Genomic DNA, 20,295 nt, shown 5'->3' with positions numbered 1-20,295 from the left:
ATTCTTCAGGCACTGTCTATCAGATCTAATCCCTTGAATCTATTTCTCACTTCCACTGTATAATCATAAGGGATTTGATTTAGGTCATACCTGAATGGTCTAGTGGTTTTCCCTACTTTCTTCACTTTAAGTCTGAATTTGGCAATAAAGAGTTCATGATCTCTGCCACACTCAGCTCTCCGTCCTTACAAGGTGATTAAGGTCTGGGTTTTTAATATACAGCATGGTGATTATAGTTAACATTGCCGTATTGTGTATTTGAAAGATGCTTAAAAGTAGGTACTAAACCGTTTCACACCACACACACACACACACACACACACACACACAAACAAAATGTAACTATGTGAGGTGTTAGATATGTTAACTGTACCTCATTCAAGTGATCATTTTGCATTATATACATCTATCAGCTCATTGCATTGTACAAAGTAAACTAACAGAACAGTAAAAGTCAGTTAGAGCTCAGTACACACGACTGTGGGGGACCTTGGCGTATATCCCTCTTTAAACAGTAAGGAACATTTGCCCCAGAGACAGCCATGCCCCAACAGACCCAACAGACCCATCAGCCCATCACTGTCAAAGGATTAGCTTATACCAACTTTAACTAAGCAGAAAGGATCTCGGGCTCGGCACTTTGGTGCAGAACGGAGCGGGGGCTCCGCGGTGGGGTGCACGGTCCAGCCTGGACTGACTGGTGGACTTTTGAGGCTCGGCCCCCTGAGAAGAGGGCGGCGAAGCTGGGCACAGGGCTGGGCCGGGGAGCGACGCCAGGGTTCCGGGGGTGGGACGTCACACGACGCGAATCCCAAACCGCACGACGGCCGCGGGCAGCGCGACCTCGCTTGCCCCTTCCGCACGGCTCGAGGGCCCGGGCAGCTCAGAGCTGCGGCTTCAGAGAACCGGGGGTGTTCCCAGCGCGTCTGGACGAGAAGACACCGTGCCCCGGGCAATACCAGGCTGAAGGACACCACGCGCCGGGGCGTGGCTCCCTCCCGGAAGCGAGGCGGACTCCCAAGGACTACAACTCCCAGAGACGCCAGAGCTCCTCCCCTCTGATAGGCCTGCTGCGCCACCTATCAGCCAACCAGCGACGGCAGACGGGCTCAGCGACCAATCACAAGAGGGGAGGCGGGCGCTCCTCCAGCCGACCACAGGTCCCAAGTCGAATAGTGGCGAAACACTTAACAGGAGATTCTCTGGAGCCCCAAGGCCGACACAGTGACCGAAAAAGTGACAGAATCAACGACCTAAGGGAGTGACAGTGACTAGAGAAGTAATAGAACTAACGACCTCGGGGGGAAATCCCCTCATGTCTTCAAGGCTCTGGCCTCCGCTACTCCAGCCTGTGGTCGCGCCAGCCAGCGCTCACGGGTTCCCGGCAGCGCCCCGCCCCCAGTCCCTTATTGGCTCCCTTGGGGCACGTGAGATAAGAGGGCGTGGCCTCGGCGGCGCGGGCTGGGGCGGGAGGGCGGCACCTGGCCGCGAGAGGGGGCTGAGAGGCCTGGCCGCCTGGGGCCTGGGGCCGCATGGACACCCTGGCGCTGGGCCGATGGCGACGGCGGAGGCCCGAGGATCTGCAGGTCCTGGGGGACGCGGTGAGTCCCCTGGAGCCCGGGCCTCGCGAAGCGGAAGGCGGTAGCGCTGGGCGCACGCGCACCGGGTCTGGCGATTCCTGGAGCCTGAAGTGGGAGGAGACCGGGCCGGGGCTGGCGGCGCGCGCCCGTTTGGGCTGAGCGTAGTGGGCGGGGCCTGGGTGTAACAGACCGCCCCTCAGGCCGCGCCTGCGCAGAGATGCGGGCCCGGGCGGGCCGAGCACTCCCGCTTGGGCGGGGCACAGTGGACGGGGCCTCGGTGAGGCGGACCGCCCCTCAGACCGCGCCTGCGCACAGATGCGAGCTTGGGCGGGCAGTGTGAGCCCGCTTGGGCGGAGCACAGTGGGCGGGGCCTGGATGGGGCGGCCGCCCCCTCAGGCTGCGCCTGCGCAGAGATGCGGGGTCCTGGAAACCCAGTGATGGTCCCATGTGCTTAGGGCTGTTGTGGAGGCCTCGGAGGTTCTGTGTCCAAAGTCAAGGGCTGTCCCACCTTCTGCGCGCAGCTGTTCCTGAGTCAGACCGCCACGTGCAGGCACTGGGCTGGATGTGGTATGGGTGCCACGCCAGCAGACACTCCAGTCGTTTGCTGCGAGAGCGCAGGGTAAGAGGTGATGGGTAATGGGAGGGCCCCTAAGCAAGCTCGGGGTGGGTGCGTCGTCGAGCCTATGCGAGGCTTGAAGGGAAAATTAGTGTGGGCAGGAAGTGCATAGGTTTTCAGGGAACCGACAGAAGCCCTGTGCGATTGGGAACGGGAGGGCAGAGCCTCTGAGCTGCGCTCTTGTCCAACACCTCTGCCTGCGAATCTCTGGTTCTCACTTCATGTTGTTTACTCCATGGTTCCTTCTAAGAGCAGCAGCCATCTGCCGCTGTACCGAGCAACAGAATTACTTATATGCTTCTACACCTCCCGGCTCCGTGAGCGTGGCGTGTTCCTTCCCAGTTAGCGCAGGCAACCTTTTTCTCCAGTGTTTTGCACAGCCTATGAGGAGTGAGGAGCTTTCTCCCCTGAAGCCTCTTTCCTCGCCACCCACTGCCTCACCATGAGCTAGTGTCACTTATGTTCTTGATGCAGCGCCCGTCTCCCTGGTACCACTTCACAGGGCAAAGGCTTAGCTTCTGTAACAGGGAGACTTCAGACCACTCTGGCTCAGACCTGATAGAAGTTTGGTTCTGTGCATAGTAGTACAAAGGTGAGCCCAGGGCAGTGGAACAGTTCAGTTCAGTCGCTCAGTCATATCCAACTCTTTGCGACCCCATGGACTGCAGCACGCCAGGTCTCCCTGTCCATCACCAACTCCTGGAGTTTACTCAAACTCATATCCATCGAGTTGGTGATGCCATCCAGCCATCTCATCCTCTGTCGTCCCCTTCTCCTCGCGCCTTCTAGTCATACCGCAGCTAGTGGTACCCAGGTGAGAGACATCCACGCACCCAGTCTCGTTCTGTCCGTGGCTTCAGCACCCCCTTGTCCTCCAGACATGTGTGTGTGTTCAACCCCTCAGCTGTGTCTGCTTCTTTGCAAACCTGTGCATTGTGGTCCGCCAGGCTCCTCTGTCCATGGGATTTCCCAGGAATGAATACTGGAGTAGGTTGCCTGCCTCAGAGGATCTTCCTGACCCAGGGATCGAACCCACATCTCCCGTGTCTCCTGCGTTGGCTGGTGGATTCTTTACCACTGAGCCACCTGGGAAGCCCCATCCTCTAGACAGTGGGAAGTAAATAGGAAAGTGACACGATCATCCTGACATTTAAAGGGCTACCCTTTTCCACAGAGCAGCTTTGTGGGAAATGAAAGGGATGGTGGTCAGAGGGGAGGCACAATATATAGATCGTGAGAGGTGATGGAGGCTCAGACTGAGGGGAGGGGACGGTGACAGTACACAGACTGTGTGTTCTGGAGGAAGAACTGACTGATCTTGCTGGTGGAGCGGGTGTGGAAGGGAATGTAGAGGGAGGAGTCCAGATGACCCCAGGCTTGTGACTGGAGCACCTGGGTGTGCAGTGGTGATGTCGCTGCCGGAGAGGACGTCTTGGAGACATTTCGCTGAGGTGTGGCAGGTTCTGCCAGTCCTCAAGTGGCCACCATGTGGATTACCAATTTCACAACAACCTGCTATGATGCCCATATTACCAATGAGGAAACCGAAGTACAGAGAGATTAACCAGCTAGCAAGTGGTGGCAGTAGGTCCTAAACCCTTCCAATGCTCTCCAGAACTTGTGTTCTTAACCACTGGGCTCTATAGCTTCCTAAGGGAGCTTGTGGAACTAAAACATGACACTTCAAAACAAAGTCCTTAGTTGGCCATAAACTGATGGAAGGTGTGATGCGCTGCACTGTCAGGGATGGGGAGCCATAGGCCACTGTTAATCGGAGAGAACGGGAAAGACTTAATAGAAGAAACCTTGAGTGTCTTTCAGATTGGAGTTGCTGGGATGCAGTGCCCAGGCCGAGGCTCCAGCACTTCCAAACTGTTACAGACAAGGATGAGCGTGTGTAGTGCTGGGGGGTGTCCTGTCTCCTGATCTGATAAAGTTCTTGTTTATGTCATATTGTGTCCTAGTTTTTGATCTGATAATCTGGACTGAGCTTCATAAAGGAGCCAAGTTCTTCCTGCCATTTTCCACTCTCTCATTCTCTGTCTGTCTCTCACACACCCATTCAGAATTCGGTTACTCGAAGCGGGAGTCCCTTCATACCTCGGTGACAGCCCAGAGGTTAACACAGGTTTAACCTGTGTGTTAAAACCAGCAGAAGAGACTAGGAGCTGGCGCCACCAGGACCATCTCTGGAATGAGGATGCTCATGAGTCAGGGTCAGGAGTCTCTCCTGTCCGCTTGTGAGTGTCCTGATCATGGTCAGGTTACTGAGTGTGGTAGCAGTCAAATAGCTAAAATGTAGCAGTTGAATAGCAGTAGTGCTTATCGTTTCTGTTGCATAGACTTTTTAAAAATTATTTCTTCTGAGCACCTACTGTGTACCAGCACTGTTCTAGGCTCTGGACGAAGAGAAGTGAGGCCTTGCTTAGCTTGACCCCGTGACTGGGCATCCAGTGCCTGGCTTCTTGCAGTCCCCAACCACTGCACTCACCACACCTTTCAGAATGGAAGTGTCAACCCAGAACGCCCGAAAATTCATGTCTATGCCTCAGCCTTTCATCTCCCTGAAGACTCTTTTTCCAAAAAAGCTCTGTAAAGAGCAGGCCCTCTGGCCAGAGTACAGAGGTTTCAGTAACAAGAACAAAAGCTTACTGTTTGCCCACAGAGTTACCATTTCCAGTGCACTTCAGTCTTTTGTATATTCTTATTTCCATCTGGTTTTATTTTTTGGTTTTTTTCCTGAAGGAATACCTTTAACACACATTCCCTGGTGGCTCAGATCTGCCTGCAATGCAGGAGACATGAGTTTGATCCCTGTGTTGGGAAGTTCCCCTGGAGAAGAGAATGGTAACCTACTCCAGTATTCTTGCCTGGAGAATTTCCTGGATGTAGGAGCCTGGCAGGCTACAGTTAACGGGATTGCAGAGTCGGACACGAGTGAGCGACTAACATGTTCAGAGTTCGTGTAGGTTGTGCACTGCAGCAGCAGTGTCACTGCTGAGTAAAGCCACTAACAGGTCAATATTTCAACATGGAATTTAGCTCATCAGCCCTTATGTGGTTTTGTTTAGCTGTGTTGTGTAGGTTCTTCTGCAGGTCTGGAAGTGGTTAGGTGCACATTCTATCGGCAGACATGTTTTTCCTTACAGGTACACCGATACACAGGTCACGCCTTCAGTCCCAGGGTGAGCACACTTGAGCTTTGCGGGAGGGCAGGTAATTGAGTTGCAATCTGGAATGTTTCTGATTCAGCTGTTGAAATTTAGGTGTGAGTAAATTGTAAAATTCCTACCATTTTCACCAATCCTTGATGTTATGAATAGCTGCCCTTAAATACACCCCTTTGTTGCTGTTCAGTCACTCAGTCGTGTCCAGCTCTCTGACCCCATGGCCTGCAGCACGCCAGGCTTCCCTGTCCATCACCATCTCCCAGAGTTTGCTCAAACTCATGTCCATTGAACTGGTGATGCCATCCAACCATCTCATCCTCTGTTGCCACCTTCCCCTCCCGCCTTCTGTCATTCCCAACATCAGGGTCTTTTCCAGTCTTTTCACATCAGGTGGCCAGGGTATTGGACCTGAAGCTTCAGCTTCAGCTTCAGTCTTCCCAATGAATGCTCAGGGCTGATTTCCCTGAGGATGGGCTGGTTTGATCTCCTTGATGTCAAAGAGTCTTCTCCAGCACCACAATTCAACAGCATCTGTTCTTCGGTGCTCAGCCTTCTTTATGGTCCAACTTTGCGCCCCTGCTGGCATCCTGAGATGGTTCTGGTTTGTCCACATCTTCCTCACATCTGTCATTTTGACTATAGTCATTCTAGTAGATGTGAAGTTAAGTGTTCTCAGCAATCTAAATTTTTATTTCCCTAATGATGAATATGTGATGTTGAACATCTTTTTTTTGCTTATTAATCATTCATATCTTTTTGGTGGACTGTCTATTCAAATTTTTTGCCCATTGAAAAGCAGCTTTCAGTTCATTCGCTCAGTCGTGTCTGACTCTGTGTGACCCTATGGACTAGAGCACGCCAGCCTTCCCTGTCCATTACCAACTCCCAGTAATGGAGCTTGCTCAAACTCTTGTCCATCAAGTCTGTTATACCATCGAACCATCTCATCCTCTGTCGTCCCCTTCTCCTCCTGCCTTCAATCTTTCCCAGATAAAAAAATGGCTTTATTTATGTGTAGTTTTAAATGGGTTTCTGAACTCAGTACCAGTGTGTGTGGTGGAAGCTTCCCCCAGCAGCTCTTGGACACCAGCAGGATGTCTTGGAGTTCAAGTCAGTCCTGACACTGACTGCCCAGAGATGGCCTCCGAGCCCACGGGTAGAGGGCCCAGGCCCCCAAGCCCACCCTCCACTCCAGACGCCAAAGTTTAGGTTGTCACCACTGGCTGTAGGACAGAGGTTCCCTCCACCCGCCCCTTAGATCCAGTTACCTCTGGAGCAGAACTCCGGCCGCCCGCTGACTCACCAGATTATATAAATTGTCTGTAAAAGGGTATCAAAAGACGTGAATCCACAGCCGTAGGAGACACACATAAGACAAGACCCGGCACAAAGAAGGTCTGTCCTCCTGCAGCCTCGGCCCGCACACCACACCAGCTCAGGGTTCCCCGTCCTGAAAGCGCTCGGAACCCCTCCTCTTGGATTGTCCGGCGGCTTCGTTTTGTGGGCGTGAGTGATAGTGGCCTCTATGACTCAGCTTCTGTCCCCTCCCCACTGCCCAGAAATCAGAGGGTGGGACTGAAAGTCCCAAGCATCTCTTCTTGGGTGGTTCCTCAGGCAGCCAGTCCCCCCACCCCCCCCCACCAGGTGCTTTCCAAAAGTCACTTCGTTAACGTGAGTAACAGGACACCCATTTCACCTTTATGGCTCTGAAGTGACCTCAGGAACCGAGGACTAGAGACCACATGTTATGATAGAAAATACCCACATTGCCCTGGTCGCCTAGAAATTCCAAGGGTTTTGGGAGCTGCAGTCCAGGAACCAAATTTATCTTAAAAATACCTTTTGGTCACCTGAATGACTATATACGTACGTGTGTGTATGTGTGTGTGTGTGTGTGTGTGTGTGTATATATAATAAATATGTGTTTATTATATGCATACCTAAATAATATATATGATAAATGACAGTCTTGCAGATTTGTATCCTAGTGCAGTTAACTCTGAGAGTGCACAGATGAGTGGTTTTAGCGTAGTACGGAGTTAGGTAAATATCGTCACAACCTGATTTCAGGACATTTTCATCACCCCTGAAAGAAACCTGGTCCCCTGTCCCGCTCCCCCAGCTCTAAGCAACCACCAGTTTACTTTCTGTCTCTGCTGACTTGCCTGTTCTGGCCATTTCATATAAATGGAATCACACAATATTTGGTCTCTTGTGACCGGCTTCTTTCACTTAACATAAGTGGTTCATCTGTACTGAAATATATATCAGTATTTTATTTCTTCTTGTCGCTAAATATTACATAGTATGAATAATACCGCATTTTATTTAAGCGTTTCTCAGTTGATGGGCATTCAGGTTGTGTGCTCTTCGGGGATTTTCTGAGGAATGCTGCTGTGAACACTCAGGTACAGGTTTTTTGTGTGGACGTATGTTTTTATCTCCCTTGGGTAGGTGCCTCACTGTGGAATTGCTGAGTTATTAGGTAACTCTGTGCTTAACATTTTGAGGAATCACCAAACTGTTCTGCAAAACAGCTGCACTGTTTAAATTCCCACCAGCAACAAATGGGGGTTCTATTTTCTCCACATCCTTGCCAACACTTGTTTGGATTATAACCATTCCAGTGGGTGGGACATGGTATCCCGTTGTGGTTTTGATTTGCATTTTTCTAATGATGTCGAACATCTTTTCATGTACTTATTGACCATATGTAAATCTTTGTCAGCAGAATTCCTATTCATATCCTTTGCCTGTTTAAAAAATTGTGCTGTTTGCCATCTTGTTGAGTTGAAAGACTTCTTTCTTTATTCTGGAGACAAGTCTGTTAGCGTGCATATGGTAAGCAGTTTTGGATATTGATGAAATCCAGTTTATGAATTTGTTTCTTTTATGAGTCATGCTTTTTGTGATGGATCTAAAAAATCTTTGCCAAGCCCAAGATCACAGAGATTTTCTCTTATGTTCTCCTCTAAAAATTTAATGCTCTTTGCTCTTACATTTAGCTCTCTGATCCATCCCAAGTTCATCTCTGTGTGTGGTATATGTTAGGGCCCTGAATTCCTCTTTCTGCATGTGGACAGAGAGTTAGGCCAGCACCACTTCTTATGAAGACTCTTCTTTCTCCATTGAGTTGTCTTAGCACCCGTGTCAAAAGTTAGTTCACCATTAGCGGAAGGGTTTATCCTGGACTCTCGGTTCTGTTCCATTGATTTCCGTGTGTTTCCTGTGCCATTACCACACCATCTTGATTACTGTAGCTTTATGTTAAGCTTTGATATATTTTTCATACATTATTAAGTTTTTAGTACTTCTTTAATATATGTTTCAGTCTTGTCTGCCCAGTTCGACTGAACGCATGCTGAGCCCCAGCTCTGGCATTTCCAGTTATTGGACTTCAGGCAAGTTAGCTGGGGTTTGTGGACTTCATTTTCTTCACATGCAAAATAGAAATAAAATGTCCTACCTTTCTGACAGCACAGGATTTTGGTTTGTTACTGAAATAACAAATATAGAAACACTCCATGCTGTAGTTTTTTTTTTTTTATCATTGCAAGGATAGTTTCTAGGTTCTGCCTGTGGTAAGTAGATTTTTTATAATTTAGGTTTATACTGTCCTTGGTAAATTATGCAAGCAAAATTAATGCTCAGTCTAGAGTGTGTGTTTATGTCTTTTCATTTTCACTGGAAGTTAAAGAGTGGTTTTTCTTCTCTTTCCTCCACCACCTTCCTCTGGGGAGCCAGCTTTCATGGAATCATGGTGGTGCCCACGGCTTACCTCGCTTGTCTCATTGGTTGCTTTCTCTTTCCTGAGTGGGACTTGGTCCAGGGTGTGGATGCAAGTCCATGCCCAGGAAGGGGAGGAGTCTTCTGGAAAGGGCAGCTGATGGTGCCCCGCATTCTGATGTTACAGTCACCGTGGCTGAAGCCCCAGGGCACCTGACCACACGGGGTTGAGAGTAGGCGTCCTCACTTCTGCTGGTTTCTGTCGTTCAGTCTGTGCTGCAGAAAGCAACACCCCCAAGAGCTCAAGGTTGTTTCCAAGTGACTGTCTCGGAGGGGGATCTCTGCACGCTTTCTCTCTCAGCGACAGTCTGCAGGCCTCATCAGTCCTGCTCCTCGGCGCTCGCGGTTCTGTTTCAGAGCTGGTGGATGGCCGCGTCAGCTGCTCCAGCAAAAGGGAACTTTCTTTACTGTGACAGATATTAAACTAGACTAGAATACCTCACTCAGCAACTTTCTGATAACTGGGACTCAGTCAGCATCACACAATTATGATACAGGTGATCTTTAGAATAAATTCCACTGGTCAATAAAAATCCTTAAAATACCTTCAAATGAAAGATGAGATTATTGTGCGTGTATGTGTATAGTTGGAGAATTACCTTTAATTGCATTACCAACTTCTGACAATTTACATTGGTATTCTAACTTAGAGTATATGTGCTTAACATATATTAGCATATATATTACATGTGCTTGACTTAAGGCTTTTCAAGAACCTGCCACTTTCTTGCTGTGCTGATTGAAGAGAATTCACAGGGTGTTTCTGTCAAAGCATTCAAGGAAGTTGACATCTTCTTTCTTTATCCTCCACATTCTGTTGAGTGCAAAGTCGAGAAATGGGTTTCTAGAGGTGGCATCCTGTCAAATGTCTTCTCTTACTCAACTGTGTTTCTTTTTCAACTCTTCTCTGGCGGGATTGCTGCTTGATAGATCTTCTATAGTTATTAAGTAATGGGGTCTTTGTGTTTATTCAAGATTTGAATTTTGTTTACACAGTGCCAGAGTCATTTGTTGTTGTTCAGTCATGTCTGACTCTTTGTGACCCCATGGACTACAGCATGCCAGGCTTCCCTGTCCTTCACCATCTCCCAGAGTTTGCTCAAACTCATGTCCATAGAGTTGATGATGCCATCCAATGATCTCATCCTCTGTTGTCCCCTTCTCTTCCTGTCCTCAGGCTTTCCCAGCATCATGGTCTTTTCCAATGAGTTGCCTCTTCACATCAGGTGGCCAAAGTATTGGAGCTTCAGCTTCAGCACCCGTCCTTCCAATGAATATTCAGGGTTGATTTCCTTTAGGATTGACTGGTTTCATCTCCTAGTAGTCCAAGGGACTCTCAAGAGTCATCTCCAGCACCACAATTCAAAAGGATCAATTTTTTGGTGCTCAGCCTTCTCTATGGTCCAACTCTCGCATCCTTGCATGACTAATGGAAAAATGATAGCTTTGACTATATAAACCTTTGCTGGTAAAGTAATGTCTCTGCTTTTTAATATGCTGTCTAGGTTGGTCATAGCTTTTCTTCCAAGGAGCAAGCATCTTCTAATTTCATGGCTGCAGTCATTTTCTGCAGTTGGGTGGTAAACCTTCATGTGCCTTGACGAAGACTGGCTGAAGCCTCTCTAGAAGGGAGTGGGAGAGAGCGAGGCATGTAACACGCGTCCTGGACTTTGGTGTCTCTCAGCCCTCCTTTTCCCTTAATCCAGGCCGATCCGTGGCCACTGGAGTATTTGCCGAGTGAATACATGAGTCAGGGTCACGTACAGCCAGCTTTCACTAATCCCTGTTAAAAGCAGAAAACATGAATGATTTAATCCCGTCGGCCGGCCGAGGGCCACCATGATCCCTGGAGGAGCCCAGCCCTCGATGACCGACTTGGGGTCAGTGTGGCTTCCCTTCCCCCTGCCACGTGGGGACCCAGCCCCCGGCACCAGAGCCTCTCGAGGAGTGTCCACCGTGGGTGGTCACAGGTCTGCTGACCCGTTGTGCCAGGCCTTGTTTGACCCCACAGAGAAGGAGTTAGAATCCTTCTAACTCATTGAAAAACACAAGAGTGTGTAGACCTCATCGAGAAGCATGCTTCCTGCTCACAGTCACCCATCCACGCCTGTCTGCTCTCCTTTCTGGCAAGCGACGTCCCTCAGAGAGGAGCGCGGGGCTGGGACGTGACTGAGGGAGGGGAGCTGCATCCTGCGTGTGGATGACGTGGGGCGTGTTCAGTATCCCCACTTCCCTTTGCCTGGGTTTTCTATGGCCGCGCCTCATGGCATGCAGGAGCTTTGCTCCCCACCCCGCCATCAAACTCAGGCCCCCTGTGGTGGTCGCACCGGGGCTTATGCGCTGGGCCACCAGGCAAGTCTCGCCCAGCTAGTTGGGAGTTGGCAGGAAACCCCTTTACACAGCATGCCTCTTTCTGCAGTGTGAAGGCTGAGCAGATCCTGAGTAATCGGAGATTGCGGTCCTTGGTCTTTTCTCCCTCAACTCTTCCATCCGACCCAGACGGAACACGGAAGGCGGCACCATTTCCAATCACGAAGGTGATTCGTATGATTATGGCAGTATTTGGCAGTACTTTGATACACTGGAAAATAGCAAGGAAATCAGATTAGTCTTGGAAACTAAACTTAAGGCTTACGTAGCAGAGCCTGGCGTTAAATTTAAAGCAGAAGGACCCTCAGCAGTCCCCAGGACCGGGTGGTGCTTCCTGAGGGGGAGACGTAAGCTGGGGGGGTGTGCCAGCCTCGTGTGGACCCGGGTGGCGGGTCGCTGGGGCCCCTCAGCCAGGGTGTTTTCCCTGCAGACTCAGGACCACGTCGTGGAGGTGGGGTGGGGGTCTCTGCTCTCTTCCGTGGTGGTGACAGCGTGTTGGGAGTATTTTACATGGTTCATTTCAGGAGGAATAATGACAATTTAGAATTTCGAGGACATGGTGTCTAGAAGAGGAAGATTCTGGAAAGCCTCTCAGATATAGGAGAGTGAAAGAGAGCAGGAATGCTTGGTTGGAGAGCAGCCTCAGAGGTATCCGAGAGCTGTCTTCACGCATGGGAAAGGACTTTTGTCTTACACACGTCACTCTTTATGTCGCTCAAGAGGGAAAAATTAGGATCGTGGGAAGGTGATTTGGCTTCCGTCCGTATTTCTAGACGTGTGGTATACACCAGAGCAAGTGCAGGAGGTTTTTTATCTTCATTTTTAAAACTTCATTTCCAAGTAGTTTTAGACTTACAGAAAGGTTGGGAAAAAGCAACTGTAATGTAGAGAATTCACCTGAACAACGTACGTGGTCATAGTACGATCAGCAGACTCCCAGGCTCACCTCGTGCACGATCGTCGCCCAAGCTCCAGCCTTACTCCAGCCTCCCCTGTTTTCCCACCAGCACCCTTTTCCTGTCCTGGATCTCTTCCAGGACCCCACACTGCACTGAGTTCTGCTCACTCTAGTCACTGACGCGTCCTTCCAGGACCCCACACTGCACTGAGTCCCGCTTACCCCTCTAGTCACTGATGCGTCCTTCCAGGACCCCACACTGCACTGAGTCCTGCTCACCCCTCTAGTCACTGACGCGTCCTTCCAGGACCCCACACTGCGCTGAGTTCTGCTCACCCCTCTAGTCACTGACGCGTCCTTCCAGGACCCCACACTGCTGAGTCCCACTCACCCCTCTAGTCACTGACGCGTCCTTCCAGGACCCCACACTGCGCTGAGTTCTGCTCACTCTCGTCACTGACGCGTCCTTCCAGGACCCCACACTGCACTGAGTCCCGCTCACCCCTCTCGTCACTGACGCGTCCTTCCAGGACCCCACACTGCACTGAGTCCCGCTCACCCCTCTAGTCACTGACGCGTCCTTCCGGGACCCCACACTGCACTGAGTCCCGCTCACCCCTCTAGTCACTGACGCGTCCTTCCGGGACCCCACACTGCTGAGTCCCGCTCACCCCTCTAGTCACTGACGTGACCTTCCAGGACCCCACACTGCTGAGTCCCGCTCACCCCTCTAGTCACTGACGCGTCCTTCCAGGACCCCACACTGCACTGAGTCCTGCTCACCCCTCTAGTCACTGACGCGTCCTTCCAGGACCCCACACTGCGCTGAGTCCCGCTCACCCCTCTAGTCACTGACGCGTCCTTCCGGGACCCCACACTGCACTGAGTCCCGCTCACCCCTCTAGTCACTGACGCGTCCTTCCGGGACCCCACACTGCTGAGTCCCGCTCACCCCTCTAGTCACTGACGTGACCTTCCAGGACCCCACACTGCTGAGTCCCGCTCACCCCTCTCGTCACTGACGCGTCCTTCCAGGACCCCACACTGCGCTGAGTCCCGCTCACCCCTCTAGTCACTGACGCGTCCTTCCAGGACCCCACACTGCACTGAGTCCCGCTCACCCCTCTAGTCACTGACGCGTCCTTCCAGGACCCCACACTGCGCTGAGTTCTGCTCACCCCTCTAGTCACTGACGCGTCCTTCCAGGACCCCACACTGCTGAGTCCCACTCACCCCTCTAGTCACTGACGCGTCCTTCCGGGACCCCACACTGCACTGAGTCCCGCTCACCCCTCTAGTCACTGACGCGTCCTTCCAGGACCCCACACTGCGCTGAGTCCCGCTCACCCCTCTAGTCACTGACGCGTCCTTCCAGGACCCCACACTGCTGAGTCCCGCTCACCCCTCTAGTCACTGACGCGTCCTTCCAGGACCCCACACTGCTGAGTCCCACTCACCCCTCTAGTCACTGACGCGTCCTTCCAGGACCCCACACTGCTGAGTCCCACTCACCCCTCTAGTCACTGACGCGTCCTTCCGGGACCCCACACTGCACTGAGTCCCGCTCACCCCTCTAGTCACTGACGCGTCCTTCCAGGACCCCACACTGCGCTGAGTCCCGCTCACCCCTCTAGTCACTGACGCGTCCTTCCAGGACCCCACACTGCACTGAGTCCTGCTCACCCCTCTAGTCACTGACGCGTCCTTCCAGGACCCCACACTGCACTGAGTCCCGCTCACCCCTCTAGTCACTGACGCGTCCTTCCAGGACCCCACACTGCACTGAGTCCCTCTCACCCCTCTAGTCACTGACGCGTCCTTCCAGGACCCCACACTGCACTGAGTCCTGCTCACCCCTCTAGTCACTGACGCGTCCTTCCAGGACCCCACACTGCGCTGAGTTCTGCTCACCCCTCTAGTCACTGACGCGTCCTTCCAGGCCCCCACACTGCTGAGTCCCACTCACCCCTCTAGTCACTGACGCGTCCTTCCGGGACCCCACACTGCACTGAGTCCCGCTCACCCCTCTAGTCACTGACGCGTCCTTCCAGGACCCCACACTGCGCTGAGTCCCGCTCACCCCTCTAGTCACTGACGCGTCCTTCCAGGACCCCACACTGCTGAGTCCTGCTCACCCCTCTAGTCACTGACGCGTCCTTCCAGGACCCCACACTGCTGAGTCCCACTCACCCCTCTAGTCACTGACGTGTCCTTCCGGGACCCCACACTGCACTGAGTCCCGCTCACCCCTCTAGTCACTGACGCGTCCTTCCAGGACCCCACACTGCGCTGAGTCCCGCTCACCCCTCTAGTCACTGACGCGTCCTTCCAGGACCCCACACTGCGCTGAGTTCTGCTCACCCCTCTAGTCACTGACGCGTCCTTCCAGGACCCCACACTGCTGAGTCCCACTCACCCCTCTCGTCACTGACGCGTCCTTGGTTTCCTGACCCTGGAACTCCTACCGAGCAGCGGTCGGCTCTTTGGCAGAGGACTGTCGGTCCGTTTGTTGCCCAGCATCCTCTGCCATGAGGCTAAGACCACGCCCCTTCTGGCACGAGCATCACGAGGTGATGTTCTGCTTTCTTAGTGCATCTTGTGGGGCTGTGATGTCAAGATGTCTCATTACCGTGATGCTGACCTTGTCTCTGGGTGAAGATGGTTTCATACCCTGTGAAGTTACTGGTCTTTTCTTTATAATTAATAAATACCTTGGGGGAGATATGTTGAAACTGCACTTAAATTATATTTAATTTATAAATTAAATTATAACTATTATAATTATTTATTATAATTAATAAATACCTTGGGGGAGATATGTTGAAACATGAAAATATACATTGAAACTATATGTAAAACAGTTTTATGTATAAAACTGAAACTTTAATAAATACCTTGGGGGAGAAAGCATATTTCTCCTTAAGCCTTTGCCTTCTGAGTTAGCATCTATTAGTAAATCTTGCCTAAAATATTTTTCACTGAGTGTTCACCTCATGCTGATCTGTCTCTCCCTCACTCGTCTAACACTTACTAGTCTTTTTCCTGGTGCCCTTTGATACACAACTGTCACATGTACAGTACTGACCTGTGCGAAACAATTTTTCCACTTTCTCCCTTCATCTCTTGTGTTTTAGTAGAATTATTTCCACCATGTCAGAGGATGTAATATTTGCACATTTGTCTGTCAGCCTAATTCCACCTTTATTTTAAATTTAGTCTGAGATGTACATCTTAATACCTTCAGATGCTTACGAAAAATCCTTACGCTGGAATTTTCCCGGTCATCATTGGTTAGTTAGATGAAGCTTACCTTCACATAGAATCCTCTGGAAGGGCTCATGGGTGTGGTCATCTCTAAGTTCATGTATGTTGAAATTCTATTTCTGTAATCTTGATATTTGAAGGACAGCCTGGTGGATTTTAAATTTTTGGTTCATGTTTTCTATCACTGAGTTTTAAAAGCATGTTTCCTCCATTGTCTCACTTATGTGTTGGCTTTGAAAAGCCTGATGCCTGTCCAGTTCCTTTTCACTCTCTCTCATTGATCTGCGCGCCCAGGGGCTTTGAGGATTTTGTCTTCATCTTTGACGTCTCCTGGTTTTATTAGGATGTCTCAGTGTTGATCATTCTGGGTTAATTTTCCCAGGTACCCTGTGAGCCTTGTCAATTTAAGCTTCAGTCAGTTTTCCCTTTCCCTGAAGTTTTCTCAGGTTATAGTTTTGAGTCAGCTTTGCTGTGTTACTTTGTTTTACTCTTTCCAGAGCTCTGACTTAGAGAACATTTCTTCCTTCTTTGTCTTCCCTTCCTGCTGCTTCATTTTTTTAACCCCCGTTTTTTCTTTATGTCGTTTTCCTTCCCTTGGTTATGCTCCTGCCCTTCTTTGGTGTCCTCTATTAATTTTCACTTGAATTTATCCTCTTCAGTGCATTTTATAATTTATTCCTCATTTCCCTCATTACATCCCTGAACTCGTTCAAGTCTCTTCTTGGTTTCTCCCCATTTTTGTCCCCTCTATTTTTACATTGCTAATTCAGGGTGGTTTTTCATGTCCTCAGATATTTGTCTGAGTGTTTAATTATGTTTTTAAGAGTGTTAGACTTACAGTCTCCTTTTGACTCTTGTCTTTTTCAGGAGGAATTTTTATGTTTTGGGGTATTTTTTAAAGATTGCCATCAGGCACCTCTGCTGTTGGTGTGGCTGAGCGCAGGTGGAGGAGGTGTCTGTCTGGTGGTGGACGGGGTGGCTGTGAGCCCCCTGGTATGATGGGCATCCTCACTTACTGGACCCCAAGCTTGCCCTCTCTCTCCTTCTCGCCACCACCCGGCCCCGGGTCACCCGCCCGCCCCTTTGCCCGTGTCCCTCCCAGGAGCCGGGTTCGGAGGAGCACCTCTGTAAGCGCTTTGTCCGTTTCCGCCGTGTGGACTTGGAGCCCCCGCTGGCGTCTCGGCTCTGGGGCTCGGGCTCTTCCTCGCTGCGGGCCCGGGCGCGTTTCCCTCGCTGGCGTCCCTGGCCTGTCCCGCTCACAGCGTCTCCTCCTGCCCTTCTCAGGGCAGGGCCGTGTTGCAGGGTGTGGGCTGGCGCAGAGGGGACCCGCACCGGCGTTTGGTGGCTTTCTCTCCCCCTGGCCGTGCTCTCGGATGTCTGCGTTCTCCGATTCAGGTTGCGCCTGGGCTGTGGACCTGGGCTGTGGTTCTGCACGGTGACTGTGACCTTTCTGGACTTCCTGTGTTCCGGAAGGACTGTGGCGTTGGGGGCGGGGCTGGCTACCTCTGCCCTTGTCTCAGCCTCCCAGAGTCTGCACTGTATTCACCCCAGGGCATTATTCTCTGGTTTAGGGGTTCAGAGGTAGAATTTGCCGTTTTCCTCCTCAGGTGTCTATTCTAAGACGTGTTAGTTAGGGAAGAGTAAAACTAGCACTTGCTACCGGATTTCCCTATTAGATAAATACATAAAATAGAAAGTCCATTTAGAAAATAATGAATGAATAATGGAATGGATCGTGAACAGATTTGGCACAAATCATAACGATGGTTTGCCGGTGACTGCGGAGGGTGTGGGACCACCCGTGAACAGGGGTGTTTCCTGACTCTGGCGGCACCGTCCAGCAGCAGGGACCCAGGACAGCGTGGACCTTCTGTCCCCTGCAGAGGCCGCCTGCCCATCAGCTCTGTCACTGAATACATCCTTACCCCGCGGAGCACAGGCTCGGAACTTGGAGAGTCAACCGTTTCCTTCAGCTTTGGAAGACTGCTTTTGTAATTCATCTATAGCTCATGGGAATGCCAAAGCCAAATGCTGCCTTTCCGGAAGGTTATCCCTTATGGGCTGTGTGTGCAATTTGTGAAATAAATAAAATCAGTCCACTCTTCAGTGTCAGGAAGACAAAGAATTATCCACATGGAATTATTCATATCATATTAAGAAAGTACCTACTTGGCAAAAGTATCGAAGTGCATAACTAGTTTCTTGAACAAAAATTTATAGGTTTTGTACATTCTCAATATCGATAAACCAGTCACAACAGTTTATTATAAGAATTTTGGCCAAAATTGCTTGAAATGACTATTTTAAACTTGTAAAGCTAAGTAAATATCAGACTGTGCTGGAAGTCATGAGGTTAAGTGTAACTGATGGTGGTTATTCACGGAAGATAAAGTTGGAAGTTGCCTCTCCCAACGTCCTATAAACTTTCCGAGCTCCTCGGGGCTCTGTTTTTGCAGCAAGGTGCTCAGAGGCAGATTCAGTCAGAGCGCCGTGTGCTTTCTGAGGCCATCTAAAGTGAAACTGTGTCGTTGCAGAAGCGGGCGTGCAGGAGGCTGGACGCCGCGGCGCCCGAGCGGGACTACCCCCAGGTGAGGGTGCGCATTGCAGCGTCCGAGGGCAGCAAGGAGCCCGAGTCCCCAGATGCCCAGCGCAGAGGCCGCCTGCCCTCACCACGGCCCAACAGCGACCAGGGCCAGCTAGGCATAGGGGTAGGTTCCTGTTCCCACCAGACCAGCCTTTACCTGTTCAGTGAAAGTGTGAATAACTGCTGCCCTGGCTCATCCGCGGCTCTGATTTGTTGGACAGGGTCCTCCGGATGGCGGAAGGAGCCGGGCCCAGCCTTGCCCGAGGTGCATCGCAGGAGAGTCTGTAAGTGCGTTCCCCTGCTTGCTGTGATGTGAAAGACCTGTCCTTAAATCCTGGATATGTAGAACAAGGGTCGTAGAAACGGCCATTTCGTTCCTAAGGAACTAGGGATGTAAATTAAAAGGTGCAGGTTGATTTTCTTAGCATTCTACTCGGCTGCAAACTGATTTGCTTCTAGCTTGAGACTGAGACTACAAATTGAATATACATTTTAAATTCTTTCTAAAAACAGGCTTTAGAGAAGGCAACAGGTCCTGGAAATGGTTAAAATAGAGCTAATCTGAGGACATCTTAGACAAATGACCTTAACTCATTTACTTAGCCAAATAGGAATCTGTGTTGCTTTTTCTTTTCCCTCCTTAAGCTTTTCTTTCCTATTTGCATACACTTCACATAAATCACAAGTTCCAGAAGGAGAAACACAGCATTCACACCATTAATTCCAAGGAATGGGACGTCTTAATGTTGCCAGAGTCAGAGTCTCAGTCCCCTGTGCTGGGCAGAAAATCATGAAGTGTCGTTGTTGCTGTTCAGTCGCTAAGTTGTATCCGACTCTGCGACCCCATGAACCCCAAGCAGGAGGCTTCCCTGTCCTTCACATTAGCATCAAGATACCTTTGTTCCTAAATTTGGGCTTGTTCTAAAAATAAGTTAATAGCTTTGAAACCTCTATAATTTTTTTTTTTATTTCAAGCTTGCAGTCTTCATACTGCAATAAAATAGAATTGTCTATAATTTCCACATAGAAACCAGGAGCGTCTGTGTGTATGTGTGTGAGTATTTTCAGAATTTCCCCATAGAGATCTTCAGAGGAAACACAGGGCTACTTTTGATAAGCAAAAGTTTGAGTCAGTAAATTGCAGAATCTTCACTTGGTGCATTGTAGGTGACTGTTTTTGGGGGGGAGGGGGGCAGTGATTTTGTTTTAAACAAAGGCCAGTCACCATGGGGCTCTCTGATTACCTGAAGTCCTTAGACAAGTACGAAGACCAAGGCCAGGTGGACCCGCCTGTGGAGACGTGCCTTCCTACTTTGGTCCTCCGTCCTCAGGAAAATTTCCGCAGGTCATGTTGTATTCTGTGGTGTGGAGGTGGTGGTGGTTTAGTTGCTAAGTGATGTCTGACTCTTGGGACCCCGTGGACTACAGCCCACCAAGCTTCTTTGACCAGGGGATTCTCCAGGCAAGAAGACTGGAGTGGGTTGCCATGCCCTCCTCCAGGGGAATCTTCCCCACCCAAGGATCGAACCCAGGTCTCCTGCATTGCAGGTGATTCTTCAACTACTGAGCCACCAGTAATCCTGAATAATGTTGAAACCAAAGATCCAGCAACTTACTGTATTTCGGTTGATTCATGTAACTGCCAAACGTGCCCTGGGTTTTGATAATTAATATTATGACCCCACTATGGGTAAAGTGCATTATTGCTGGTGACTAACTCGAAACCTTCCTAGTTCTCGTCCCATTTCCATGGAATGTGTCTTTCAAATCCCCCATCTGTTCGGCAAACAGTTGGAACGTAATACGGATTCTTAATGCTCCAAGAGGTTGTCTTCTGGCATGAACAGCTTAAAGGAAAAAAAAATTTGGCTCAAGCAGCTGATTGGATCATTTAAGCTAATGTTCTGTTTGAACAACAGCACCTATTTGATTAGGGTTTTCCTTCCCTTGTGGTTCCCCAAGCTTGCCTCTGTATGTTTCCTAGGAGATGAATCTGTGCGTGGAAAACCTATATTGATATGTAAATA

At 50.3% G+C, this 20,295-nt stretch overlaps 1 protein-coding gene across 8 annotated transcripts in view; it reads left to right on the top strand.

The window, feature by feature from the left end:
* Positions 1-1,247: 1,247 nt before the first annotated feature.
* The window catches only part of C15H10orf143 (chromosome 15 C10orf143 homolog), a 62,430-nt gene continuing 43,382 nt past the window's right edge, over positions 1,248-20,295 (top strand). For 5 of the 8 annotated variants that reach the window (XR_006345418.1, XR_006345415.1, XR_006345417.1 and 2 more), the window contains exons 1-3: positions 1,955-2,199; positions 18,219-18,392; positions 18,490-18,552. Coding sequence is in view for 4 of the 8 variants with exons in the window: in XM_043926238.1 (XP_043782173.1) it covers positions 2,026-2,199; positions 18,219-18,392; positions 18,490-18,552 (411 nt within the window). In the remaining 4 variants the exon portion in view is untranslated. Of the gene's footprint in view, positions 1,602-1,941; positions 2,200-11,571; positions 11,690-18,218; positions 18,393-18,489; positions 18,553-20,295 lie in introns of those variants that run through there. The other 3 variants (XM_043926239.1, XM_043926241.1, XM_043926240.1) reach the window with 3 other exon arrangements.

This window comes from Cervus elaphus, chromosome 15 (assembly GCF_910594005.1).
Source record: "Cervus elaphus chromosome 15, mCerEla1.1, whole genome shotgun sequence".
Classification (NCBI taxonomy): domain Eukaryota; kingdom Metazoa; phylum Chordata; class Mammalia; order Artiodactyla; family Cervidae; genus Cervus; species Cervus elaphus.
This window is presented reverse-complemented; position numbering and strand designations above follow the sequence as displayed.